The sequence below is a fragment of the Opisthocomus hoazin genome, chromosome 7 (genome assembly GCF_030867145.1).
Source record: "Opisthocomus hoazin isolate bOpiHoa1 chromosome 7, bOpiHoa1.hap1, whole genome shotgun sequence".
Taxonomy (NCBI): Eukaryota; Metazoa; Chordata; class Aves; order Opisthocomiformes; family Opisthocomidae; genus Opisthocomus; species Opisthocomus hoazin.
The window spans coordinates 31,198,911-31,219,761 of NC_134420.1; the positions used below are offsets into that span (position 1 = coordinate 31,198,911).

Below are 20,851 nucleotides of genomic sequence, written 5' to 3' on the forward strand. Positions count from 1 at the left end.
GGCGGCTGAGGGGCGGGGCGAGCGGCGAGGGCCGGCCTAACGGGGAGGGGCGGTAGGAGTCGGTGCGGGTTGGCCTTCCGCCTCAGTGCAGGTGGGCGGACACGGTCGGGGTCGTGGCGGGGGTGGCTGCGACACCGCCATCGCTGTTCGGCTGCGTACTTCGCCCCGGTGTGCAGCGCGGCCTTTCCCTTCTCAGGCCCAGCGGCGGCGATGGGTTCCCGGGCGTCCACACTGCTGCGGGACGAGGAGATCGAGGAGATCAAGAAGGAGACGGGCTGTGAGTGCGGGGGGGAGCGAGGCGAGGCGGGCCGGGCCGGGGAGCGCTGCGGGGGCCGGAAGCCCGCAGCGGGGGCAGCGCCGTCCCTCGAGCCGGGGAGGCGCCTGGGCCGGCCTCGTCGCCGTCCGTCCCTTCGCGGCTGCGCGCCGAGCCGTGCCCGGGGCGGGCGGCCCGGCCCGGCGGCGGGAGGCGAGCGCAGCCGCTGCGTTCGGGGCTGGGCAGTGCCCGGTCCGAGCTGGCCCCGGGCCGGGACCCCGCTGACCCCAGCGATGGGGGGCGGACGTGTCTCGTAGGCCTGGGGAACGCCCCTGGGTGGGCTCCCCCCGCTGCCGGCCGCGGCGCAGGAGCGGCCACGGGGGGACGGCGCCGGCGGAACCCCGCGGGCCGCGCGTCTCCTATGGCGCTCTGCGGGCTCCCGCTCACTGGGGGCCGGCAGCGGCCGCCGGCTGCGAACGCGGCTGGTGGCTGAGGTGCTGCCCGGGGCTGGCCTGGACGCGGCGGGGCGGCCGCGGGGGCCGGCGGTTTCGTGGCGCGCTGGAAGGCGAAAGCTGTCATCCGGCCGGCCGGGATCTGCGGGTCCCGCCGGCTCCTGGCTGTGCCCGGGCTGCGGGTGAGACCTGGCGCGGGAGCCGTCGCTGTGGGTTAAGCAGGCGCGGATCGGCTGCGAGAACCGAGTGGGAGGGGAGAGAAGCGGTGCTCTTGGCACCTGCGGTACCCCGTTCGGTCAGAGGTAGCTCGGTGGATTTTGAAGAGCTTTCTGTTTCTGGTGCTGGAGTTTCTCTCCAGCAGCTGCTTTTTAGCCTGAAAAAGCTCTCATTGTATAGTAAATCTTTTACAAATGTTATTTGTTTCATAGGCTGTCACTAAAGTTGCCTTAAGGGCATCCAGAATGAATGCCGAGTGGCCTTTAAAACATAAAGGAGGTAACATAACTTGTGGAAGTTGGATATGATTAATTAAAAATGAAAATTCTTGCACTAGACAGCAGTTGGGAGAGCATTTTTCAAGCTGGACTGTAGTGTATAGGTGGTTTACCTTGTAGTATTTGATTGAGTTGTTGTCCATAAATACAGAATACCTTAGAAAAGGTAAAAGTTGGTGTTGTTAATTTGAGTGATAGAATAGTTGCCTATCTGAGAATCCTATCAAATACTGAATGATAGTAATTGATTGGAGAAGGGAGGTCCTAACATCATAGGTATCACCATGCTGTTTGCTTCCCTCCTCCTGGCTTCGGGTAAACAAGGTCTTCCCAGATCATGTTTTTTTCCTGCTTATGCTTGCTGATCTGTTCTTGCTACATGAAAATACTTTCCTTGGTTTTCTTTCCAATAGAAATGTTATCATATATTCATCGTAGGTGATACTTAATTTGTGTCAGGAAAATGAGTGGCTACAGAAAAGGAGTGGAAGGAAATTAAGATGATGCTGGCTAGTGTAATGGACAGCTGAGTGAGTTAATATAGTTTCCGTGATCCTTTTTCCATCTGTCAAGGTCCTTTTTCCATCTGTCAAGGTACCTTCTACAGGAAGTCTATGATAAGTGAGTAGGAATGTCAGGAAGAATTTACTGTTTGTTTGTTTTTAAACACAAAGATCATAGAGTAAAGGTAGCCTCACCTCATTCATAAAGATGCTTTAAAAACCAAAGCCCAAATCTGGAATGTTCTTTCATATGGTTTTACTGTTTTCCTCATGCCAATATTTGATTTGTAGTCAGTGGTGTTTTATTCCTAGAGTTGTACTCACATGATAGTTAAATAAATGCCATTAAGTTGGCTATGTAGTCATTCTAAGAAATAAAACCATTCAGTTCTAGTTAGCCTCTAAATGCTTTACTTGTATCTGCAAAGTGGGGAGCTTAAAGTTGTGATCAACAGGTTTAAGCTCTGTGGGCTGAGTTTGGTTTATTTTCTTGTGTTTTTACTATTAAATTTTATAAGTAATACCACTTTGTTCATCAAGCATTGCGAATCTGCTCTGACTTATACTTGCTTGTAAGTCATCACAGTGTGTCTCATTGACTTTATCAAATTTTTTTTTTTTTTTTCCTCCAGCCTGTAACCACAGTTTAGGAATGTGATTTTCCTCTGCCGTTTATACTTCTCTACGTAGATGGAAAATTCCTCCAAGCTCTTAGCACTGTTACACACTTCATATAGGTGCAAATATTTATGCAAGGTGCAAGGTAGGGACAAAAAGAAAACCCAGGACACTGGTTTATCTGGAACAAAGTTCACAGGGAGAATGCTAAGTTAGTGTTACTGAATAGTGTGTCTTGTAGTTTGTTAGAAACTTGGTGCTAATGATACTTCACCTACTGAAGAGTTTGAGAAAGGGACTTTGTAGAAGTGAAACAATTTGGCAATACTACATGTCCATCTTGAGCTGATGTTCTGTTATATGCTCCTAAGGATTCCTTTTTTGGCCTCCTTTCTGTGAAACATGACTTCAGTTCATTTGGGATAAGTATGAAGGACTGAACAGAACACTTAACCAATACAATTGAGTTCAACTATTGAGTTATACAACTTTTCTGTTGTTCAGATTTATGTAGCACAAAACTGAATAGTTAATAATACTAACATGAGTGATAAACCAGAAGTTAATGTTCTTTAGCTGAACAGATGACAAAGATACCTTTTAGGGGACTTGAAGCACAGTCTTTCAAAAGCCATACAATGACACTTGATCTCTTGAATGAATTCCAAGTTTGGATTCAAGTTCTATAGTAATTTTTTCATATTGTGGTGAAAAAAAGCCTCTTAGCATAAGAAGTTGAGAAACATCTGCGAGGGCAGTGTTTCCAAAAACTGGGGTTCTCAGTAACAGGTGTCAAGCTTGCGACTGACAGTCCTAAATATTATATGATGTTGTGTGGAAATTGTTTGCTTTGCAGATAAACATTTTGAAATTTGAGTTTGAAAAAAACTTCAAGTTGTCCTAATTGCTTTTGTGTTTCAGTACCAACTACAAGAAGCAGATGAGAGGTCCATGATGTTGCTTGTCTGTGTTCTATTGCAAGCTATTCAAACTATTTGGTTCACACCCTTTGTTACCATGCTTTGAAGCAGTCTACCTAAGGATTAATGATAAACTTAAGCTTGTATCAGAGCTTAGGAGAAGAAATATTTTAGTGGTAACAGGTGATGGATTTTCTGATGGATATTTGTGCATATTTTTCTAAGTATATGAATATCATATAGACATATGAGTTTGTTATGTTTTAGACAAGAGTTTCAGAGTGTCTAATTGCAAAAAACTTCCTAATGATTTCACAGAACTAAAGTAGAGGCTACAGCTCCTATTCTAGGGGTCTTGACTTAAATTTTTAGAAGGACCATAGTGGGGTAGAAGTATAGATAAAATCGTGATTCAGATAGCTTTCAGCCTTAACCTTTAAGAAGCAGTCATAAATTACAAATGTTGTTTCTGCTTCTCCTAGGGTCAGCAGGGAATGTCAAAATCTTTATTTTGTGTGAGAAGGCTCTGAAAAGTGCCTAGTGATGCAGCTTTCATGAGGGATGAGAGCCGAAAAGGAAATTATGAAAGAATACAATGGTGGACCTGAGTTGTCTTCCTTTCTCGTATAGCTATGATATGCTTTTTGTCTAGTATGATGTTAACAAAAGCACCTCTTCTTCTGTCCATAGCTACATACTATTTATCACATACTAGCTGTTATGGAGGTGTTCCAAAAATGGAGTTGCTGACATTAGTTTGGAAATGGTAGCTGAGTAGAATTATCATCACCCTCTCTCTTTCCAGGGAGGAGTGGGAGTACAGGGCTTCTTGTTGGAGATGTAACTCCAGGCTATTCTTTTTTCATCATCAGTTGTTGTTATTGCATGTCACATCTAAAACACTAAATCAGAAATGCGTAAATTCAAAGTCTTTAAAATACTGGTGCCTGCTTTCTGAGTGTGTGTTGCTTAACCTGAGATTGAGCAAGCTACCCATTCTGATTGTAAAGAAGTTGCCTTAGGTGGAACTGAGCAAATTGCCCAACCCTATGCAAAGAATGAAAGTTGCTCAGGAGACAAGGAAAAAAAAACCCAGTTGCTGGCAGGTCATCCAAAAGGAGGGAACAGTTGAACCTAAACAAATAGCCTGGAGAAAGAACAAACCTGGAAAAAAAACAAAACACCTCACTTGTCACAGATCAGACAACTGCTGTGCAACCTGTTCCCAAAGAAGTTTTAGCAAGTAACAAAAGCATTGTATGTGTGCTGGTGAAAGCTTTTAAATCAACTGAATCTGAAAATGGCACTAAGTCCTAGTTTAGCATTGTAGAAAATCACACCTTTACTGAGTAAACATTAAAATTCAATTCAGTCTTACTTCATGTAGTTACTAACTTCATCTGCAGAGGCTCTGTAAAGCCAAGATCTTCTGTAGGGCATTCTTTCAGTGTTAAAGGAATTGCTATTCTAGATGGGTTTAGCCCGCCCCCGTCATGGACTAATCTAAAGATCTCAATGTCTAGTATCTTGGATTGTCTAATATCTTGCTAATGTTGACACCATTATGCTAAACTTAATACTGTCTTTAGAATTGCTGTTTCAAAGTGCAGATTTAAAAAGTCTGCAATAACTTTCTGCTTGCTTTGTGTCCCAACTCCTTCCCGCACTTCTTAAGAAACAGGCTTTTTAATTTTTAACTCAGATGTCCTAGAAGCCCGGAAGTGACTTCAGTGAACCCCCAAATGAGCAAACTATGGATTCAGGCAGTCATGTAAAGGAAGAAAAGTGATTGGGTGTGAAGTCTCTCTGACCACTTTCCAGATGCAGAGGAACTGAGTACACTTTCTGTCTTTAGATGGAAGAAGACAACAACAGTAGAGATGAGCAAAAGAGAAGGAAAAAATACTAAGGATAGGTCTGCAGTGTCATGAATGATGTAGAGGTCACCAGTGGAGGCTGTGTCCAGGTTATTTCTAGCCATAAAGGAAATAAGGGAAATACAGTGGAACTGTGAATTAAATAGTTTTTTTCTTTTTGATTGCCATTTACTGAACCAGATAACGAAATAAGGTTTTAGAGACCAATAATATAAACAGGTAGAAGACAGAGTTAGACTATTTTTTGCTTGTGGATTCTTGAATATTAAGATGCAATTTACAACTCAAGAAGTCCCTAAACTGCTGATTGCTATGTGCTTCCAGTGTAACTTGTTTTGTGTAATTTTTTTTGAACACAGCTTCTGGCAATGGAGTGGATCAGTTTAATGAGGTCTGTTCCTATGAGGAATCACTGACTTGCTAATTTGTGTTTCTTCTTTCTTTTTTTTTTATTCAGTCTCTCACAGTCAAATCACCCGCTTGTACAGTCGCTTCACCAGCCTAGACAAAGGAGAAAATGGCACTCTTAGGTGGGTATTGTCACTAATACAGCTGTCCTTGCATTTATGTCTGTAATGGTGGCTTCCTGTTGTGGGATGCCCACATGCTTTCCTCATATGGTGAATCAGTGAGGCTGTTATAACAGGTTCCTTCATACCTACTGTCTGCATGGACATTCCAGTGTGTTCTCTTTTGTGAAAGGTCAGAAGAAATCCGATTGTTGAACTGAGGTGCTCTAAATACCAATTGTTTTTACTGCTGAAGGCTTGTAGCAGTTAATACAAGAAAGGTCAGATTTGGTATTCAAGGTCTTCCAACAAATGTTCGGAAATATTAAACCACATTTTGAGATTGTTATTTCTTACCTTTCTTGATATGTTGCTTCTAATATTACAAGAACAGTTCCACTATGTTTTCTTCATGCTGGCTTTCGTAACAGAAAGATCATTTATGTTTTTGGGAGCATGGGCTCTTAATTGTTTCTGATCCCTGGTGTCTTTTAACATACTGAGATCTGCAAGCCATTTACTATTCTTAACTTTGCACCTGTTGTTGAACACCCATGTCTATCCGTATGCTAAATAATAAAAAGAAAGAGCTGGAACCAAGTCATTGTGACTAAACAAATATGCATTTTATTCTTTAAAGTAGTAGTGCAGAATATTCCAAGACCTTTAAAGTGTTTGCTTTCTGTCTATAATTTGCAAACTACAGAAGTTTAAGTTAGTTTACAGAGGTTTCTTACAGCTTAATTGATTAATTACTAATGAGGCTTAAACTTTATCTGCAAAACATTTTTTCACTTTGATGGATCGAGTCTGCTGGAAAGAGTATTCTCAAATGAAAGGAGAACTCTAGTGGGATGATTGCCTGTTAAAATAAGTCTCTGCCTGCTGTCTTTGTTCTCTAGCCTTCCCCGCTTTGGTTATTGTATTGCATGTTGGTATTGGTTTGCTCTTTATTTATTGAACTAATATGAATTTTGATTGTATTAATTTATTATTCTTCTCTTTTGATGTTGCCTACAGATTACATTAATGTTATGGAAATGTATGACAAATAAGAGCTATCGATGATTGTACCAGGGGTGTGATTTTGCAACCAACATAGTTGGTCTAAGACCATGCTGCCACTGGAAGTCTGTTGCATTTCTGTGTTGATGATGGTATTGAAGGCTTATCTTCTGGCAACTGACCTACAGTTTTGAAAACTTGCCAAGCAAAACAATAAAAAAGAAATCTGATCAGTTTTCAGGTGGATTTTGTTTCCCATTCACCATACAGCCTCATATGCCAGAACCAGTGCACAGGGAAGCTGGAGAGAATGTAGGAGAGAGTAGGAAGGGGAAAAGGACCTTGTTGTAGCATAGTATATGGGGTCTCGCTGGGATGGAGTTACTTTTTTTCATGGCAACTCCATCCCAGTCAAACCCAGTAAACATGGACTCGGGGATCACCTGGGGTTTTGTGTATGATCTCGCAAAATGTGATTGTAGGCTGCACTGTAAGCCTATAAAATCTAGACCTACCTATAGATCAACCTAACTGTAAAGCTGGAGTCTCTGCTGCTGAAGGTGAAGGTGACCAGCTGTAACATATACTGTCTTTAGCAGTACTGCCGGCTTACTGCAGTTTCCTTTCCTGAAGGAGATATGCAGTTCCTTTTGGTGCCACAGATTGCTGACTTGTCAGTTAACATTTAAGTAATTGGTTGTGGAGTTGTACTGTGAACAGGACTACTGAGTGATTATTTTTTTGTTAAAAATACTTTCCCTGCCCTTTTGGTTTGTATAGATATTTTTAAGCTGACTGACTTTAGTGATGTGGACTGTGGCTGTACTGTAAATATCTGGGCTTGCATACCTGAAGGGATGACAAAATGGATTGTGGGTGTGGAAACAATTGGCTTGGGATGGGATGGGCAGGAACTTCTTAAGTCCACTCTGACACTGAAGCCGATGTATCACATCAGTTGTAGCATTGGCTCATTGGCAACTGTGGCATACAGATCAGCTGATGATTTTGTAGGTAAGGTTAATAGTACTTATGTCTCAAAGTATGTGGAAAAGAAGAACACTAACAGCCCCTTCACACTTTGCTGGTGGGTTTAGTCTTCGCTGATCAATAAATGTGATGGCTACCGAACTAGTCTAGCACAATTTGAACCTAGCACACATCTTTCCTCAACTCTTCCCTCCAACTTTAAATTTGGGTATTGAGTCCATAAAGTTTGTATAAACTTCAAAGTGATTGTACTCAGTTTACGTAAGAGGAGTAATTAATTAAGAATGTTATGAATGTCTGTTGCACAATGCTTAGTTTCATAGTGTTACGTATCAGGAGGAGTTTGACTTTCATTGTTGATAATCATGTGGTACTTGGGAAAGGCAGTCAAGTTCATTTGGAAAATCCCAGTAACTGTGCAAACTGTGATCCATTAACTTGCAGTCTTGGCTTTGTAAGCATAACCTGCTCCCAAACATGGCCGACTTAGAACAGCATTCAAATTTTGAAACCTGTCCCGGCACCCACAATATGTGGCAACCATTAAGTTTAAGTAATGGAAAACTACTTCCTGCAAAAAAACATCGAAGAGAGAGTAAGAAGTACAGTTCGGAAGGTCGTACATGTTGGTTTCTGAAATACTGATCAAAGAGAACTTGCTACTTTGAGACAAGTGAGATGAAATTATCACTTACGATCACCAAACAGTTTAGAAGGCATGTCTTCTGTTTTGTTTCCTGTGAGCAAGAATGATTGTTTCCAGAAGGATGACTTATACCTTTGAGTTACAAATTGGATATGACAGAAATCACTCGTGTGACTATGATCGGGAAAAGAAGTGTTAGACAGTTCTTTATGGCATGAAATTAATCTTTAAATGTGTACCACCCATCTGAAGAAGGGGAAAAGCGATGTTGTCCTTCTTATCTGTGTATTAAAAATGGTCAAGGTAGAGAGTGCTTTGTACAGAAGATCTGCTAGATCATGATTAATCCTGGTGGTTAGAGATGACAAGTAGTTCATTCTGGAACTATAATCAGAAGTTGAAATCTTTTGTAGCCAGAGGTTTCTATCCAGTGTACCTATGTACAGTTTCAAGGCACTTTCTTTTTACAGACTTACGTAAATTAAACTTAAGGAAGGATATTGATGGAGACAAAACTTCACGTGCCTAGTTTTGCAATTTTTTTTTCCCCACTTCCTCCTTGTCCCCTAAATGACTACAGCCATGGTTACTGATTAATTTGTATTAATTCTTTAAAGGTGTAGAAAAATTTTAGATTTTTCCTTAGCTTCATGTTTTCTAGCCAAGATGAGTAAGCTCCCTCAGGTTTGCACCATCTTAATGGAGTAGGTTGTAAAAGCCAGGACATAACTGTTGCTTTGAAAATTCTTTTGTCACCTTTGATTTTGATATTTTGATGTGTTGAGTTGCCAAAATAAAAGGTTAGTACCCTTGGGTGTCCATAACTACATCTAAATTGTGAAATCTGAAATATACTTGTTCTGCCTACATCCTAACTGTAGATTGGGAGGAAACCAGTGCGCATGTTTTCTTTACATTCTGATTTCCAAGATGAGGACAATTAAGCGTATGACAGGATAAATGTGTGCTTGCTTTGCTGAGTCTCCGTTGTTGGGCTGGTACTGAAGTGTACGCCACAAGAATACATCTGCTCCAAAACTTACCTGCTAGTAAGTAGCTCTAGACAGACACGTCTAGAGCTATAAAAAGGAGATACTTGTCTGAACTGCTACTTTTGCGTGTAACTTTTGCATGGAGCCTCCCGCTTATAGTAGTTCCTTCTGCACTGGGGAAATGCAGGTTAAGCACTTCAAAAGTAATTTTTTTACTGTACAGCAATGGGAATAGCCTGGTGAGTGTGGAAGAAGGAAGGGAGGGCAAGTATTCTGAAAACTGATAAATGAGGAGAATAGACACACTGAACTGTTCATGCAGATCGCATGCTTATGAAAGCTGTTCACAAGATTGTGTCTTCTGGTGAACTCAGAAAGCCTCTGGTCCTGAGAGAAGGGTAATGAGGTAGCTGGGCCATCCTGTTAATCTTTGTTAGTGAATTGAATCGTATAACTCTGGAAGGGTGTCAGGCTTGTTCTTGATAGTTTCAAAGTAAGATGTAAAAGCTTGCTCTCTGAATGTGGACTTCTTCACCTTTGCTTAAGAAAATGCAAAGGATTTTTAGCTTTATCTAAAACAGACAAGAAGGGCAGGATATGGGATTGAATTAGAGAATGATAGGGTACTAGGACAGACAATACTTCTGTCCTCAAGCATGCTTTATTCACACTGTTTTGGTTTTTTTTCCCCCCTCCCCTGCCCATTGCTCACCTGTTAATCACCTTTAGTTTTAGCATACCTTTTGGCCTAATGTTTATAAACCAATTACTCCTCCAATAGTTAAGCGACTTTTTAAATTTGTGTAGAGCGTGTGTAAGGATGAAGTTAGGTGAGATGGCTGACACGGCTGTGAAAGAGGAGGATATCCATTCTCTTTCCCTGTCATTTCTCCAGGCTCCCAGCACCTCTTTGTCAGCCATGGTGCTGTTAGATTTTTGAATTTTTTGAACTGCTTCAAGTTACTAATTCAAAATAATTGGGAGGATGGAGAGGAGGAAGGTGGGGAGCTTTTTTGGGGGTTGGTGAGATACATTAGACCACCAAAAGATTTGATGAATGATAAATCTAACATTAGCAAGGGAAAGGAACAACAAAACTTATTCAGCAGTAACCTGTTAAATCTGTTTGACCATCTTGCATGATATGCCTTACTTCTTTTAGTTATTTTCCTTTTTCAAGTAATTTCTGGTTACCTGTATCCTCTGGACTTTTTTCCTTTCCTCTGCCACTTCTGTTTCACATGTGGTTTGTTTTCTCTCCATTGTTGTACTTTCCCTCAGCTCTAGATAGCCCTACCCTCCTCATCCCTGTTGAGGGAACAGTGCTCTTCTACTATATGGAAGAAGGAATAACAATCAGAAATAATGGAAGAAAAAAGGGTTCTAGTAGGTTTCGTGCAGCCTTTGGGGTGAGGCAGAGCCACCTTTACTGTAAGGATCTGCCATGTGTCTTGGAGGGTATACTTATGCTTAGAAGTACTCATCTGTCTAAAAATCTACAAATTCCTTACTGCAAAGTATGTCTAAGTGTGAATGTGCTGGCATATAAAATGGTTGGCCTGTGTAATGATAGCATACAGTTGAAGGTTGCTTTGCACATTACGTTTAAGCAAGTATTTAATAGAAGCCAGGTTCCTGGAAAGATATGTTAAAAGAGCCTTGTTGCTATGGTATGGGAACACAAAAGAAGTAGAGGGCATCAAATTTGCTGTAAGCTCCAGCCTCAGCCAGGTGAAGTTGGTCTCTAATGACTGGAGGAAGCCTTAGTTTGTAAAGTGGAGAATAACTTACTTCATGCATTCATTTACTTTTATGGCTGTTACAGCTATTTCAATTATAAGACTCACTCAGTCATGTGCTCTTAATAAGCAAAAATGGTCTACAGCAATCCTGATAATGACAGGACAAATAGATTTTGAAACCTGGGGAGTTATTTGTGGTTAATTGTTAATCTCCTGTTAGAAAGCAGAACAGCTGGAGGCTGAAGTGCCAAGTGTAAATTGAGGCTGAATACTAAGTAGTGATACACAAGTGAAAAATTCTGAAGCATTAGGATTTTGCTCTAAATGGATGAGAGGGCAGTTGCTGCTTTTACCTTGTAAATGTTAGCATTGACACAGAAGTCCTGTTGTTAAAGTATTGTTACTAGGACATAGATTTTCCACATCAGTGCATCTCTTGCCTAAATTGCTAATGCATACTTTGCCCTTCAGCTATAACTTAAAATGCGGCAGTCCTGAAGGGTCAGGTAACAAGTTGATCATGTTATAGAGATGTTAACTTTGCCTATTAAAAGTAATTCAGACCTGGTTGGAGCAGAAGTTTGCTGGGATAGCTTAAAAATATGGTCAGGTCACTCTGTTAGAAGGTCAAACACTTTAACCGTGTTGTAACAGATATATTATAGTTTGGACTTTTAACAGTGCTGTGGTGCAGCTGGGTGCAAGGAGTGCGTTAGAATGCATTTAAAACTACAGTGTCTTGCTTCTGTGCCTTTTCCAGGCTAGACTAGTAATAAGGTTAGCCAATTCCTTTTTTCCCCTGTCTTTAAGCACTACTATAAAAGGCCAGTATACTTAAATAATCTCAAAATCTGTTTGTGTTTACTTTGCTCTGCTGGGTTTTTTGGTGTAATGAGATCATGAATGCTCACTAAATGAATCGGCAACAAGTTTTCGAAAATGGCAAGCATTTAGTCACCAGGTTTGAGATTTTGACCCAAACTTCAAAAACAGCAGGACTGCATTTGACTTGAAGTGAATCGCCAATATTTCTGGAGATTGGGCAGGAAATGTCTAGTTGTGCATGCAGACAGAATAAATTTTTTTTTTACAGCCTTACCCCATTGCTGTTATCTTTCCAATTTAAAACCTAAATGATTATGGAGTACACCTTGTACTAACTGATAATGTGCTGTGCTCGGTTGGGGGGGGGAACACACGACGGACATGAGGGGGATGACACACAAACAAACAAAAAAAACCCCCAAAACCAAACTTGTTGACCGAAGTATTCGCTAAGACACATTTGGTGTGTCTGCATTGGTCACGCCAAGATTATTCCACTTTCCTGTCAGTGACATTCCATTAGGTTGAAAGAAAAGTTATTAGTGCAACTCCAATAATAGAATGAATGCTATGTTCGAGTCATACTGATCTGTGTTCACATCAGTACAGCTCATGATATCTTCCAGATCAGAAAAAGCTGTAACAATGTAAGCATAGCTATGCTTATACTATACTGTGTACATATAATCATGAGCAGAAAGGAGAATGGCTGGCAAGAGTAGTGAGTATTTGTAATGTACTTTGAAGTTACATCTGGTGTGCAGGCCCCTGTCAAAGTCCAAATTTACTACTTTATAAAGTAGCTGCCTGGTTGAAGCTAAAATAATCTGAAATTTGGTGTTTATAGTAAGATACAAAATTGCTGCATAAGCAAAAAGTGTCTATTAGAATATGCAGATTACCTGTGGTATGTTTGGAGGAGGGTGGTATCATCCCAGCATCTGGAATGGGGTAGTCTGGAAAACTCATGCCAACTCAAATGATTCAGTACCTAAATAATTATTTAAAAAATAAGTTCATTTTAATTTTGAAGTCGTATTTTCCTTCAAAGCCATTCCAAAAGCTTTCCTTTCCTTAAATTGCAAACTAGCCAGCATCATTACAGGATGGTTTCTAGCACAACCAATGTTAGCATCTGAGAAGTGCTGTTAACGTGATAAATGAACACTGCTAGTCCGTAATGTAATACAGGCTTAGCATTGTGTTTTGCTTTGTTTTGTGCTATTGGTCATAGAGAAAACATGATTTAAAGAGTTACACTTTAAAAACCACGAAGGGTCTTGCTGCAGAAATGGAACCCAATGGATATTTTACTGTGAATTCTTTTTAAGCAACAACTTCTCCTCTGACTTTATGCAGACTATTTGTGTTCTTGCTTTATTTAGCCGTGAAGACTTCCAGCGGATCCCAGAGCTTGCCATCAATCCACTGGGAGACAGAATTATCAATGCCTTCTTTCCAGAAGGGTGAGTTCCAACGGACTGAATTCACAAGCAGGCACAAAATTTGTAGCTTGTCAGAAGTTTTGATAGGAGTGAAATGCTGATAATTAGAGCACAGAATTTGAAGTTACTAATAATTGAACACCTCAAATTTGTCATGAAATGTGTGTTGGTACATTGTTTCCTCAGCATATTTTCATTTGGTAGTGAGAAATACTTCACAACCTTAGAAGAGTTTTGTGTGCTTTATTCGTTGACAAACTCAGGCTTTGTGTCATGGTTTTCCACTCTTGTTGCTATGCTGCTGAACACTTCTAAACAAAGTCAAGGGCATGTATGGACTTTGGTTCTCAATGCAAACTTGTAGCAATACTATTTTATGCTATTATGCATAAAATGCATTAATTGCCATTATGCAATTAACTAATTCAGTCTTGGTTTTCACATTTTATCCTCTAAATGTACCTTTGTTATTAGATTAGCTTTTTTTGTTTGTTTGTTTTTAGTTTTTGATCACATTTAAGACATAGCTTATGGCACTTCTAATGCAAATCCAAAGAGATGATCAAATTTGCAGTACTGTCTCTCTTCATTGTAGCTCTCTAGAGTGTTCTATGGAATCTGCTGCTGTTCCGGAACACCTTCATCATTACTGATTGATGAAGACCATATCGTCTAATCAAGTCATCATATCAGCTAATACCAGGCAGGCTTTCCTGAATAGAAAGCAGAAGTCATGAAAAGTACTTACGTAGCCGGTTCCCCCAGAAACTCTAGAGAATTGAGCTATTTGTCAGGGAACAGTGAACAATGGCTGCCCCACAAGCAGGAAGCAAGGGTGACAGCAAAGCTGGCAGGGGCGATGTACTCACTGACAAAGGGCACAGCACCTGAACAAGAAAAGCAGAGCAGGTCCAGCAACTGTCATGTCATCCAACAGTTCAAGTGGTGGCCGGACAGGTTGACAGTGATGAAGCAAATCTCAGGTCAGTGCAGGGAGTCAGAGTCCAGATCAGCAAGATACATTGCCAGACTCAGACATAGCTGCAGGATAGCTCAATCAAGGGCTCAGGGTGAGGGCTTGAGCTTACATAGAGCTTGCAGGCAATGGGGGCGGGGCAGCCCTCAACAAGACTTCTCACAACTTCTTTTCTTGCACATCATACTTCACAACAGTGTGATCCCAGGTTGCAACTGCACTGTATTGGAGCTGGGTTTGAGCATAGGCAGACAGACCCTGGGGAGGTGGGAGTGGAAGAGTCTGCATGGTCCTGATGCCTTAGACGTTCATACTCTCTTTTTTACTGAAATAACATGTATAAGCTATGCTAAAACTGATCTGCTGAAATGCTTATGCAGAGAGGACCAGGTGAATTTCCGTGGATTCATGAGGACACTAGCCCACTTCCGACCCATAGAAGATAATGAAAAGAACAAAGACCAGAATGGACCAGAACCACTGAACAGCCGAAGTAACAAACTCCACTGTAAGAAATGTGAAATTTCCTATAGAAGCAATTTTCTTTTTTTTGTGTTTCTGGGAAGGGAGTGAAGGGGCTTTTGGGATCTTCTGTACAGTCATTCCCTGTGGAATGATATCCTCTAATACTATACTAAATACTAATACTAAAGTTAACTTTTTAAAATTAACTTGCAAGCTTATCCATTCAGGATGTCAACAATTGACCCATCCTTGTACTGGAATTTGGTGGAATTGATTGAATCTTGAGTAAGATCTATGGTTTTCCAAGCGTATCAACAGAAGTGTTTTGAAATGGTTTGCATCCAAAGTTGTTTCAGATTTAGGAGGGACATCCCATATGTGAATGGGCTTTTCTGCTGCTTTCTCCAGTCTTCCATATAATATAGTGCTTTTTTCTCGCCTTCGGCTGAGTACTTCCTTGAATATTTGGACATCTGCCTACAATATATAAGCAGAATGCTCTTGCTCGCTAATCAAAGTTGGCAACAGTCCTCAGAGCACTTAAAACTTCTGTCATATCTCATCCAGAATATAGTCAAAATGAGTGAATGGTAATGTAAAAATGGTTCGCTCTGAAGTTAAAGGATTGAATGTATTCTGGTGGTAATTACACTTCCATGACTTGGGGCTTTGAAGAAATACCACTGCAAGCAGAGTGATTCTGAAAGTACTCATACTGAGTACTTAATTCACTTCTTGATGATAATGTTATTTCTGTATGCGGTAATAACACTTTACGGAACTAAACATGAATTGTATGGTGAATTAAAATTCTAAGCTAATTCTCTTAAAATGATTTATGAATACTCACTAGGGTTTTTTTTAGGTAAATGTATTGTTATGAAGAAAAATAATGACACATGAATTAAACTGCTCATTCTTTTCTTCCCTGTAGTTGCTTTTCGGTTATATGATCTAGATAAAGATGACAAGATTTCCAGGGATGAGCTGCTTCAGGTAAATGGCACAGAGCTGCTTTGAATGACTCCATCATGACCTTCTCTCTGACTTCACAACCATTTAGAATGAAGATGGGAGTTACAACAGTCTTCTCAAAAGAACTCCTGAAGGAATTTGGTGGCTAATTGCTTATCTCTAGTTTAAAGCTTTAGATACGGTATGAGACTTTAATCTCATTTGGTAGTCCAGGCTGTTCTATCAGACTGGGAATGCTAAGTTCAAATTTAAACCAGAGTGTTAGGCTAAGTAGTTCCTGTTGGAAATTATACCTAAATACCCAACAAATGCTTAAGAACTACCTTCTATAACTTTCAAAGGTGCTTTTAAAAGGACTTCACAGGGACAAGCCTTGAGGTGGATTAGGTTGTTTGCCTGATCCTTCTCTGCATCTTCTCAATAGAATAGAACCTCTTGAAATTGCAGCAAAGGTAATCAAAGTTCACCAGTGCTGCATATATATGAAACTAGGCTTGAGCTAGGAGTAATTACATACTGCTAATCCTGGGAAGTAGACACAGCAATTTGTGGTTCCTGATGCAGGACAAGGATTTGCTTTTCACTGAAACTGCCCTCTTTTATCTGCATGGAAAATGCTTTGCTAACAGTAGAGAGTAACGGCAGTTACCATTTGACCACATACAAGATTCCCGTAGGCAACTGTCTCAAACAGTGGATATTTAATCACATGTTGGTATGTTTTGTGGGAAAAATATAGACAAAAGCATTGGAACAAAACTTCCTCATTCCTAGTTCCAAAAGCTTTCTCACGCTTCTGCCTCTTTCTGCTTCCTAGTGAAAAAGCAGGATTCTTTGTCAAAGGTGGCTACAAAAGGAAGTTGTCTTTCCTGAAAGCCTTGATGTACAAAGGACAAATAGAAGTCTGTCTAGAAATACTTCCATGGAAATCCTCCAGGGTTGTTCCTGTATGGTGTTATTTTGACAGTGTACATGAGAAAAACAGCACTAAGAATACTTCTGTTCCTATATCAATAATGGTTATTTTGTTTTTCTATTAAAAAAAAAAAATCTGGGGGCTTCTGTATGTTACAGGTATTACGGATGATGGTTGGTGTAAACATTTCAGATGAGCAGCTGGGCAGCATTGCTGACAGGACAATCCAGGAAGCTGATCAAGATGGGGATAGTGCCATCTCCTTTGCAGAGTTTGTAAAGGTTGGTAAACTACATTTTTAACAACTAAATGAACCTGCTCAGTAATGGGCAAGTCATTCAGATTTTAATGAGAGGAAGTTGTTCAAATAGGCCAGCCTGCCTGCCTGCATTTAGGCAAAGGAAGCCTCCTGCTAGCTCTTTTTGTTCCCTTTTTCATCAGGACATTTTTTTTTATATATATACTGTCAGGGTACTAATAAGTAGTCCGTATGTTTCTTCATGCTCTTACATAAGACACAGCACTGAATATACTGCAGAGTTTTCACTTTTTTCTCTTGCAACCACTTCTTTCTACACAAGTAGCCTGACTAGCACACTTACAACAGAGTAATTATTCTGCTATAATTGTGCTGGTCAGTTTTCACTTGTATATTTTTATCCATTAGCCACACAACTACTATTAGTATTCAAGTTCTTAGCTCTGATCCTTTGAATTACATCTTCTGTTAGTCAGAAATAGGTAATAGTAAGGAGCCATTACATAGTGGAGAAAGCTGTCCTATAGTAGAACAATTTCAGCTACCTAATGGGATGGCATTGACAAGAGGAACCAGACTCACCTTGGAGGTGGACAAAGACAGGGCAACAGGTAACAGAAACAAGCTGCAACGTGGCAAATTCCAATTAGCTATAAGAAAAACTTTTTACCAGGAGGATGATCATAGGTGCTGAAGATGTAGAACATCCGTTCTTGGAAATACTTAAAATTTAACTGGACATGGCCCTGATCTAGCTGGCCCTGCTTTAAGCAGGAGTTGAGGGAGTTGGACTAAAAGACCTCCAGAGGTCTCTTCAAAGTTAAGTTACTCTGATCTTGGAACACTGAAGTCTGCTGCCTTAAACAGCCTGGAGCTGTTTGTCTTCGTACCTTGGTGTTAATAGCAATTCAATGAAAGAAGTTGCCACCCCAGATTTACAATGGTCTGCGTTAGTGATGCTGTGGTCTTGATTTTAACTCTTCAGTGACGGCTCATGCCCCTTCCTCTACTCTGTTCTCCCTTCCGTTTCCTGGCCATGCATTCCCACACAGTCTAATTTTGGGAATCCAAGCCTTTCTGGGCAATTGGCAGACTGAAACTGCAACATTTTGGTTGACAGCCTGCTTCCAGCTTTAATGACTGAAGTTTCTTTCATTGGAAGGACCTTAGTCCAGAATGAAAAATAGCAGTCTCTAGATGAAAGACTGGCATGCCAAATTGAAGACATCCCTGCCCATTTCCTCTATAATAGAGTAAGAAACCTTGTAGGAGAAAAGTGTGTACAGTGACTTAAGTAGTTATTTTTGAATTTTATTGCAGGTTTTGGAGAAGGTGGATGTAGAACAGAAAATGAGCATTCGATTTCTTCACTGATGGATGGAGAACCTGTTCCTTTCTACCCCTACTATATAATGAATAGAACTTCATTTTCTCCTTAGCACCTTCCCCCAGAGCATTGCTACTGGTGCATATACATCTCCAACCCCTCCCCAATTTGTTCTACCAGTGTGAACATTCCCTGTGCATCAGGAACAAAGGGAAATGGCTGCCATGCAACTTGGAAAGGAGTTGGTTTTGGTTTTTTTAATCTTTTCCTTCCATTTTTTTTACCCTTTCTCCCTTGTCTCCTTCTGCACTACGGTTTCAACAAAAAGTGTCTCTCCTTACGTACTGCTGTTTAATCTACAAACTAATTCTTCTGAGCTCTGAATCTGAGACTGGAAAAACGAGAACACACCACAGAAGTGCCCTCTGAAACACTGCAGAAACAAGCATCTACTCAAATACTAGGTGCAGTGATAATGATTCACTTTTGCTTCCAGTAGCAGCACCACATTACAGCTGCCTTCCCCCCCCCCCCCCCCCCCCCCCCGCCATTTGGCTCTTCACATGCAGATTTGTTTCTTCCCTGCTTCCAAATCTGCCTTTTACTTGAGGACTTCTGAATTTCTGTGGCTTCATTGTACAACTAGCACTGAATGCATAATGGCAGCCTAAAGTACTGTGAATAGATTTTATTCTTTGTGAGAAGAACTCACAAAGACAGTAGGAGAATCTGTGGTGGAGAGAGGCTGTGGTGTCCACAGAAGGAATAGGAATTCTGCACTAAGTCACTTAAATTGTTTCAGTAGCAGATGCAGAAACTCGTTTCTTTCCTTTGAGTAGCTTGCAGGCTTGACAGCCAGTGGACCGTGAAGTGCCCGCTCCATGTTGCTTTGCTCTAGGGTCCCTCCTCTCATCAGGGTGGTTTTGCCTCTGAAAGTGTAAACTTGTTTACTGGTGTACATAATGCAAAAAAAAGTCATGCCAAAATCTGGATTTGTAGTTCTGTCACTGCCCCCTGGCAATGGTGTCATGAAAATTAGTATTGATCTTTTTTAATTTTTCTTTTCATCTTCTAAATTGTAGTGGCCTGGATAATCGGTAATTATTTACATTTTCCAGTATGGAAGCTGTGGTCTGTTAGGTTTGTGTTGAGGGTGGTAGCTGTATTTATGAAAGCTCTGGCATAAGAATATAATTTGGGGAAATGCATCTTATCCCAAGTATTTCAGAATATATTTCTACACAAATGTCTTTTGCAAGTGTAAGATGATTAATACCATTAATTTAATGCTGATAAATTAAAAAGATCAAAATTATTTCGGGTTCAATATAACGTAATTTTCTGTGGCTAGACCGGCGAATGATCTCATCTAGTTCTGCTGGAGCATCCTACAGTCTGGGAGGTCCTTCTAATAAAACCAAAAATCCCTGGGAGCTTCTTTATTGACAAATCAGTGTTATAACTGCTTCTCTATGTCATATGTTAACATTTCTATAAATACTTACCAGTCTCAAACTACCCTCAAACGTGCATTTCTTTTTTTCTCAGTTTCTTTAATCATCACTTGTGTTAAAGAGTAACGTGCAAGTCTCTGAAGGATTTTTGCTTTGTTTTAAATTAAGGAATTGCAAAGTGTAATGTTGCACTTTATTGTTTTGCAGAGTGTAGCACAATTACAGAAAGAAATGTGAATTAAAAACCTCTGCTCTGTATGAGAAAGAAACATTATAGTTTCATGGCCATGTAATGTAAAATAAGAATGTAACAATGTTAACAGGTTGAGAAGTAGAAAAGTGTTTGTAGGCTTTGTGATCTGCTTAAAAGTAGGTGTTGCTCTCTGCTGACTATATAGTTGTAACCTACAGTTGTGCCTTATTGTCCCTGTGAGACTGGATATTGTATTTATCAATCCATAAATAAACCCTCCAGTGTATATGTAAAACAAAAACCAAAACCCCTAAACTATTCCTGTATGGTAATTGACTATCCTTTAATGACTGGAAAAGTTAAATACCAGTAACATGGTGCTAGCAGGCCTTACAGATTAATTTTTTATAACTAAGCTTGTTTTCAGAGTATTAGTAACCCTTCATTCTGCTGGGCAAGTGGAGGAAACTAGCACAAAACATGAGCTCCCGACGACAACGTGCTCTCATAATACCGCACTGTGGATCCCGTAGCAACATGAGCTTTACACCTCTCCATCGTTCCAAGCTAGGCTGCTTTTTTTTTTCCCCCTCTGCATAGCGTTGTAGCGTTGTTCTAATGAAAGGGTGTCTAATACCAGGGCTAGTTTGTGACATCTGTCCTTAGAAGTCCCCACCTTAGAAATCACGTATTTTTGCTAATGTGCTTTAAGGTGAACACAAATACTCTAATGGATGCACAGCGTGCAAAAAAAAAAAAAACCCAAACCAAAACAAAAAAAAAAGCCCCCAACCCCACAACCAACCCAAAACCTAACTAACTCTCATGCGATAAACAAACAAAAAAAAACCCCAACTATCAGAAGCTGTCTTTGCTGTTAGCTGCACAAATCATATAGAAGCCACTCAGGTCTTATTCAGTGTCTGAAATCAACATATTTAACATGTAACTTAGAAGGTGGTAGACAGTAAGACAAGGAGGTTTACAGAGCTGAGATATTAAATTTATGTTAAAT

At 40.5% G+C, this 20,851-nt stretch overlaps 1 protein-coding gene across 1 annotated transcript; it reads left to right on the plus strand.

Moving 5' to 3' along the window:
- Window positions 1–42: 42 nt before the first annotated feature.
- Window positions 43–19,985, plus strand: CHP1 (calcineurin like EF-hand protein 1). The gene is made up of 7 exons (XM_075426231.1): window positions 43–277; window positions 5,575–5,647; window positions 13,212–13,292; window positions 14,628–14,755; window positions 15,647–15,708; window positions 16,762–16,884; window positions 18,183–19,985. Exons 1-7 carry the CDS (start codon window positions 211–213, stop codon window positions 18,234–18,236), a joined length of 588 nt encoding a protein of 195 aa, XP_075282346.1. The 5' UTR covers window positions 43–210; the 3' UTR covers window positions 18,237–19,985.
- The last annotated feature ends 866 nt before the right edge of the window (window positions 19,986–20,851 follow it).